General features: G+C 45.7%; 1 protein-coding gene across 2 annotated transcripts in view; it reads left to right on the top strand.

The window, feature by feature from the left end:
* The window catches only part of ankrd33ba (ankyrin repeat domain 33ba), a 17,196-nt gene extending 12,572 nt beyond the window's left edge, over positions 1–4,624 (top strand). The window contains exons 3-6 of one of the 2 annotated variants that reach the window (XM_030349276.1): positions 1–133; positions 623–764; positions 1,816–2,017; positions 2,867–4,624. The exon at positions 1–133 is cut by the window's left edge and continues 8 nt beyond it. In XM_030349276.1, coding sequence (XP_030205136.1) covers positions 1–133; positions 623–764; positions 1,816–2,017; positions 2,867–3,457 — 1,068 coding nt within the window. In that variant the 3' untranslated portion in view covers positions 3,458–4,624. The remainder of the gene's footprint in view (positions 134–622; positions 765–1,815; positions 2,018–2,866) is intronic. The other variant, XM_030349277.1, reaches the window with a different exon arrangement.
* Positions 4,625–8,388: the final 3,764 nt, after the last annotated feature.

The following is an 8,388-nucleotide window of genomic DNA, read 5'->3' as shown; positions in this document are numbered from 1 at the left end:
CTGATCACCAGCTACCTGCTAAACTACTTCACTGGGCTGGACCTGGAGAGGAGGAACTGTCACGGCTTCACCGCCCTGATGAAGGCCGCCATGCAGGGCCGGCTGGAGTGTGTGCGTGCGCTCACGATGGCAGGTGGGGCTCCGAACACACGCACCGCGCGCATGTGCTCACGCGCAGCAGCCGGACATGCTCAGTGATTCACCATGCTGATGCATGTTTGTGGTATTTTGGTGGGCAGTGTTGGCGTTATGTATTAGGTAACGTTGCAGATCTTCGGAGTACAATTTGATTACCCCTAGACGGTGAAAGTTAAAACAGGATTTGCAAAGATAATGAAAACATAACTTTTATTTAGATTTTTAATGTTGAAGATAATAACGACCTGTGTTTCATTGTATAATTGTCGGAAAACCGAATAAAGGATTCTGTGTCCTTTTGTGACATTATCACATGTATTTAAGAGTTATGACGAAAGTAAAGTATATATTGGAAATATACATTGAAAAATAATATATATATTATTGAGACAGGATGTTTTACTTCCTGTGTTGTTTACTCTCTCTATCTCTGTGTCTCTCTATCTCTCTCTCTCTCTCCCTCCCTCCCTCCCCCCCTCCCCAGGCGCTGATCTGAGCTCAAGGGACTATGGCCGTAGCTTCACCCCAAGGGAGTGGGCTGTTTTCACCGGCCGCCACGAGACAGCCTGGCTGATGGCGCGCCTCATGGAGCGGCCCTGCCCCCTTCAGCTCTCTGACACGTACAGGTCAGCCTCCCCCTCCCCCTTTCCCTCCCCCTCCATTGCCTTCTCTCGCCTAATGGGTCAGAAGTTGTCCGTCCATATGGTGAGAAAATGGAGGGCTCTACTCTGCGTTTCATTTGAAGCATCGAGATGGATCGTATATGGTTTATGGACCGCATTCATATCGCGCTTTTCTAACCAGTGGCCACTCAAAGCGCTTTACAACATTACCTAACATTAAGGCAAGGCGACAGCTAGCTTGGCAGGAGCAGTCAGGGGGAGGTGTCTTGCTCAGGGACACATCAACACACAGCGAGGAGGAGCCAGGGATCGAACTAGCACCCTTCCGGTTAACAGCCCGTCCGCCCTACCTCCTGAGCCACATGCCGCCCGAATAACGATGGCGGTGGGATGCCTTTTGTCTTGGTCTAGGCTGCATGTCATTGGGAATAGACGGAGTAAAGCCAGCGTGGATCAGTGTCCCGGCTCACGCTATATGTTTACGTGGGTCAGCTCAGCGTCTGGACATCAGGGTCAAGGTTGATCGGCAGCCAGCTCGCCACACCTGTTTATCCTCTCAGCCAGGTGTCTGAATAAGTAGGACTACTGATCAGGCTCTTGAGTGAGTGTTACACCCGCTCTCCACGAACAAAACCCCAAACCAAAATAGTTATTTGCAAATGGAGTGCTATTTCTCAATGTCACAAATGATTTGCTTGTTTTTATTTTTTTCTTTCTTTCTTATTTCTTTCATTTAAAAAAAAAAATCCTGAGCACATGACTGATAACTCAACACAGTCATTTGTGTATGACTCTGTAAAAATACTGACAAACCGCACAGTCATGCGGCCTTGTGTATCATCTATGTCATCGGTGTTGAGGAAGCTAAGCAATCCAACGCGCGCAACATGCCTAAACAACACCGAGAGACCACAAAACAAAAACAGTTGTCTTTATGAATTCAATTCCATTAAATTCAAGTAATTTCAATTCCAGTCAGGTCAATCAAACTCAAGTCAGGTCAATTCAACGCCATGCATTTGAGTCTGATTCCCTTCTCTTCCCTTCCCTCCAGCAGCCTTGAGTGGCCCAAGCTGGCTCCCTTGGTCCTCAAGGCCAAGGAGAACCGCGGCTGCCTGAGGCGTCTGTCGGACACCGTGCGCCAAGCCTTCAACATCGCCAACGTCACCGACCCCGAGGACCAGGGCGTCATCGACCACCTGGTCACCGTGACAACCGCCATGCGTAGTCCTTTCATCGCGCTGGCCTGTCGAACGGTGAGGCCAGAGGGGGCTTTGTCTCCTATTTTTATTATCTTCTGCTTGCATGTGCTACAAGTCAAACCGGTTAATTTTTGCCTTTTTTCCTGTTACTGATAAAAACATGTGATTCTAGCAAGTGAAATAACATCTTGACTTTTCACCAAATGCCATGTTGTCAAGGTGGGTTATTATAAAGTGTTTCCGGGGGAAACACTATATAATAATGATATCACTGCAGCATATTGTGATCCTGTCCTTCTGGTAATATGAGTGAACACAAACCCGTCTGTCTATGCTACCTGTCGTGCTTTGATCAATGGTTTTGATCAACGGACAGAGAAAGGCGGAGCCAGGATATTTTATAGTGGCTCTCTTCTGTTGACAGTCATCTTTCACATGCAAAGTACGCCTCACACCCGCACGTTTTTTGGTGTCACCCTGTTGTAGCCCTGGCTACTTTTTTCTTCTGGTTAGCTGAAAGATATTCCATGCAAGACACATTCAATGTTTTCCAACAGGAACGGAATTAATTTGAACTGCCATAAGCTGGCTAAAGCCTTCCATATTGTTCATGCAGTGGTCCATGAGCAGTGATCACAGTCACTGCTTAGGGCAGAGCAGACATCCTGCATCGCTCCAGGGTATCCTCCGTTCATGCAGGCTGTCAGGCCACATGTCTTGATCTATACACAGAGAGTGAAAGAATTTCAGATTATCTTATACTTTTGTATGCATTTTACAAAAAAAAGACCTTAAGGCAGCAGACGTGTGTTGCTTAGGCAGCCGCCTAGGCTGTAAACCGCTTCGGGAAACCCTGTCATGGACTCCCTGTCATGGACTCCCTGCTCCTCCCCCTTCCCCAAGGTGTGTCCGGAGAGTCCCCCCTGCGTGGGCAAGCGACGCCACGCCGTGCCCGAGATCCTGCGGCGGCAGCGCGCCAAAGACCTGCGCCTCAACCCGGAGCGGCTGGACGCCGACCTCCGGCTCTTCCAGAACTCCCGGCTCACGCTGGTGGCCAAGGGCTCGGCCGAGCGCCGGGCCAGCCTCCAGCCCCAGGCTCTCCCCGACCGGTGGCCCAGCCTCAGCGCCGCCCCGGCCGCCGCCTCGGCGACTGCGGCCTCGGGCGCGGCGGCCGCGGGGAACGCGGTGGAGCTCCGACGCACCAGCCTGCTGCCCATCCACCTGATGCTGCGGCGGAGCAGCGTGCGGCCGGGCCACAGCGTCCCCAAGGTGAGGGTGTCCAAGGCGCCGGCGCCCACCTACGAGCCGGAGAAGGTCCGCCGGCGGAGCAGCGGCAGCAGGAACAGCCCCGACGGGAGGTGCCTGCTGCAGATCCCCAAGTGGAGGTACAAGGAGCTGAAGGAGGAGCGGAGGAGGGCCGAGGAGGCGGAGAGGAGGAGGCTGGAGGCGGCGAGCGAGAAGCAACTCGTCACCGCCGCCAGAGGGAATAAATAGAGAGAGGAAGTGATGTGAGGAGGCACGGGGATGTAAAGGGAAAGGAAGGGACGTCAGGGAGACGTAAACAGACCGAGGCCGCAGAGAGGAAGCGAGCGGCGCAAGGAGGAGAATGGAAAACGGTACCGATATGGATGTTGAGAATTCAGGGGATTTTTTTTATGCTAGGCCAACCAAAAACAAGGTTAACATCGAAATATTTATATTTATATATTTATAGAGACACACATGGGTCCTAAACGCGCCAACAGTCTTGAATGTGTATGACATGACAGACAAATGATGCACCTCTGGGAAGATCAAGCAAATGCAAACGTTGCGTTGACCAGCTCTATTTTGAATCGCTACCGTGATTCGAACTGAAGTGTTACACAGAGAGATGTACGAGGCCCTGATGAGATTCAGAATCAAGCTGCAATAAGGAGAGAAGAGGCTCAAGGTCAATGGTTAGATATATGGGACTCTCTACTTGAACAGTTTCCTACTAACTTATTTTTTTTCTTTTATTTATTGCTTTCAGATGGAATTTATTGCTTTCAAATTGTCTTTTATTTTGGTTACCCACAGTGTGCTAGTGATCGTTTGACCCAAGTGAATTCAATACTCTCTTTCTGTATCAAACTAGAACAAGCATTTGTTCACCTTGTTTTTCCTTACAAAGGAGCAGTACCTTTATAAAGACTTTAATGACCTAAAGTCTCAAATAACTTTATAGGTTTTACAGTTGCGGCATGTCATAGTTTATTGAATTCAAATAATGTTTTCATAGATATTTTTGCTTTGATATCCAATACAAGAGTGTATTTTGCATACTGTACTTTGTATTTTTATATATAGAGATTTAAGCGCTTTTTTTGTTAACATTTTAGACATTTAAAGGATTTTAAATGGAAGAGATTTTTGGAACATGCTAATTGAAATCTGTGAACCGCTAAGTTTTTGTCCTCTCATGACCAGAACCAAACAATGTAAAACACTGTTTTCCTGCGACACTTTAAATTGTTAAATGTGGATTCATTTAATAGTTGATTGTTTAATCCATTATCAATTGTTTACAGTAGAGTATTTTTAACACTGATGATAATTAGAACTTTACGAATGATCATTCGTCAACAGGGGAGAACTCAGTTCAAATGAGATAAATAAAGTGCGTGTCCATCAAAGATAGATGTGTTGTTGGCTGACATAAATCCTAGGGTCACTTAGGCCTGCTTATATACTTTGTTCTGTTGTTCCAATGGCCCTAGGGAAAGACATTAGAGCACAGCCGAGAACCTGTTATGTATGATAAAAATGGTATACTGATATTATAAAATATAAAAGATCCCAGACGCCAATAATAATCTCCATCTCCAATCAATTAGGAGAAACCAAAGATGATATTTGTTCAAAATTGCATTAAAACCACAGAACCAAAATGTGATTGGCTCGCAGCAGCACTGCAAAGTGTTGTAAATCCGCAACTAAAATGCAGTAATATCCAGAGTTTTGGCGCAACATTCTGGTGGACATGTATTTTCTCTGGTCTTCGGTGATGACGACCAGCTCTGCATTAACATTAAAATAACGTGAGAAATACCAGTGCATGAGGAAACACCCATGAGGTATTGCGAGAGGGAGAGAGAAGTCATCTAACATTATAGGGGCTTCGAGAACACAATTTCACAGCCCCAACACCCCTCAGCAGTTGCAGCTTAAGTGCCATCTTAAGAGTGTGTGTCTAATATACATACTGATGAGTGGCTGTGGGGGGTTGTGAGCGCGCTAGACACCAGCAAAATCATTTGCTTCAAATAAAAGTCATGACTCCATGGCGGTCCCCCTTTTTGCCCCCTCCCCCCCTCTTCTCGGGGGGGGGTTAAAACCTCACTCACAAAGATGAATATTTGAAATGAAATGCATTTTAACCGCCCCCCCCCCCCCGCCCCCATGGCGTTGGCCACGGAAATGTAATAACAAGAGATTGAAAGCTAAATCTAGGACACGCGGTGATAGTTCACCCAGCCACGGATTAAACACTAAAACGCAAACGCTTTGAAAATGTCTGGTTTATTAGTATGTATGGCCTTTGACAAATACATATCTAAGCTTTCGGAAAAGCATGGGACCCATACAGTTTTGCAGTTTTGCTTGCATCTTTCAACAGAATGTGATACAATCCCCCCCCCCCCCCTTTTGGAAACCAAACAATGGCAGGTAAATTGTTATCTTGTGTTCTTTTGCTAGTTCCCCCAAGAACTTCTTGGGGGAAACGGAAGAGAGCCTGGGCCAGAGCTCAAATAATGCAACGGGCGTCTGTTTCCTTTTGTATTACAAAGACATTGAATACCGAAGAAATAAACATTACTATCAAAGAAAAATGCTTACTAAAAAGCTTACAAATTGGAGGCCGAGGCTGTCATTCCCAATGTACAAGCCTTATTTTTCAACTCCATTTTCGCAAGAAACTAGCAAGAGAAAATTCAATCCTAAATTATTAATCCCAGCCCTGCTATTGGTAGTCCTTCAGGGCCGATCATTCGGTTTTGCATACAGTTAAAACGGTTTGAACTCTCTTAATGCCCTGAGTGATAATGAACGGATGCTGCCCGCTTTTACTGCTTTACTTATCGATCTTTTGGTGGTAACACTTTTATTAAGCCTTACTTTGAAAATTAAGAATGATGAAGAGGGAAAGATCATCTTGAAATGTAGGTTTATTTTTGTTTTATGTAAATCAATACAGAGAAACAACTTAAAATAAGAATCCAACTCTAGTAGACCAGACAGACAAGTAAGCAGTAATGCATATATAAAGGCTAAGGTTTAAATCGAGAGGCAGAGAGAAGATAAAGAACATTTCAAAGTTGGCTCCTGCATGATAATAAATAATACATTTGATTTGATCATAATGGCGGTGACTTTTGATGCAAGGCATTCTGACGAGACCCAATGCGCTTTGAAAACGCATCCTTCAGCAAAACCAGATAGAGTATTTTGTAAAAAAAATACTTTATTGTAATAATGAGATGTTTAATTACAGAGTTGGCGTGACCGTTGGGTTGGGTGTGTGAAATAGTGGTATCCTAGTTATGTTTAAATTAGCTGATTACCGTAAATTGAGGCGTAATCAGCTATTCTCACATTTATTTCTCACATTTAAACTAATCCGTTTTGGGTCCGCAGAGGGATCATTGATTGACAACCAGGTCTGGGACCTGTTCAACCGAATCAGACCTCAAGGGGCAACAGTCTGACAGAAACTATTTTTATTAGCACACCTTTAATAAAAATATATTTTAAAAGAAAGAAATCATGAAATAATTCATGGTGGTCTCTTAGCCAGCGGATGGTTTGACTAGAAGCCACCTAGTGGCCATATTGGTTAGTTGGATGGGAAACATCTAATATTTTAGAGAACTCAAAATATTGGATTCACTTTTAAATGACATTTTATTTGTAAGCCAAATTGTACAGTCTCAAAGAGCCATATACCTACCCCCCTAATCCTAGTCCCCCAGAGGGTAAGGAAACTTCCTTAAGAACTCTTCGGAAGGAACACAGAGGGGGGATCCCTCCTTCCAGTGATGGTTAGGAGTGCAATTGGTGCAAAAAATTAACCTACCTGCAAACTTATTTCCTTAATAAATGTCGTAAATGGTTATGGGGTGCTGGTCGGTGAGCAGGCTGGTAACCACCACTTCCTCCAAGCGCCAACCTTTTGTCCTTCACTGTAGCTGACGTCTACCAGGTGAAAGAGCTGCAACAGAAACACCTTAACTTACTGTACAGCCAACCAGTGAAAGCTGTAAAACCAAAAGAGACTGACCTCCTCCCTACACCTCCCCCTCCACGTGAGTGGTGATGAAAGGGGGATGAGTATCTGGCGGGAGACGGCAGGGGAGCCTCCTGCTGGACGGTCCGTGCTGTTCCATCGATGGAAGACAGACACCCGTGCTGGATGGCTAGAGAGGTCCCTGCAGGTCCATCGATTGATGGTGAGTGTGTGTGTGTGCGTGTGTGTGTGTGTGTGTGTGTGTGTGTGTGTGTGTGTGTGTGTGTGTGTGTGTGTGTGTGTGTGTGTGTGTGTGTGTGTGTGTGAATGGGTGAGATGTTCATGTAAAAGCGCTTTGAGGGGCAACTGGTCTGAAAAGTATTTTGGCTGACTGGCGAAGGAGGGGGGGGGGGGTTAATGTCTTAGTGTGTGTGTGCGTGTGTGCGTGTGTGGTTGATGCGAAATGTGTTGGATAAGCCTATATCTTCAAGGCTGGTTTAGGCTCTCTCTCTCTCTCTCTCTCTCTCTCTCTCTCTCTCTCTCTCTCTCTCTCTCTCTCTCTCTCTCTCTCTCTCTCTCTCTCTCTCTCTCTCTCTCTCTCTCTCTCTCTCTCTCTCTCTCTTTCCAAAGCCCCTATTCCATTATGGTCATGACAAAACCCCCTTTGGTAGTTCCTCTTTAGGTGTTTTGACCCGTGTGTGAGTCAAGGCACAGCTAATAATGAAACTAGAAAAGTAGATGGGATTTAAAATATCAAGAACAAATAGATAATGATGATTTTTTTTATTATTTCATATACAGCACCGCAACTTGCTACCGCAATGTTGCTTTCCTCCTCCTCACCTTCCTTCCTCTCCTCCTCGTCATCGTCCTCTTCCCCCTCCTCCCCCTAATTGTGTTATTATTCCTCCTACTCCTTCTCATAATTTTCTTCTTGCTCCTCATCGTCCCTTTCTTCATTGTTTTATTTTTTCCTCCTTTTCCTTCTGCTGTTTCTACTAATCTCCATCTTGGACTTTCCCTTCCTCCTATTCAAAATCTTAACCTGCCTCTTCCTTCGCCTCTTCCTCTTATATTCTCCCCCCTCTTCTAACCCTGTGTCCTCCTCCAAGCCTCCTACAGAGATCTCCCTCCTGTGAGAATCCATATTCTGATTGCTCTACCTTCCCCACTCCTG

The sequence above is a fragment of the Gadus morhua genome, chromosome 23, assembly GCF_902167405.1.
Source record: "Gadus morhua chromosome 23, gadMor3.0, whole genome shotgun sequence".
Lineage (NCBI taxonomy): Eukaryota > Metazoa > Chordata > Actinopteri > Gadiformes > Gadidae > Gadus > Gadus morhua.
The sequence above is the reverse complement of the archived record's forward strand: the minus strand, read 5'-3'. Positions and strand labels throughout refer to the sequence as shown.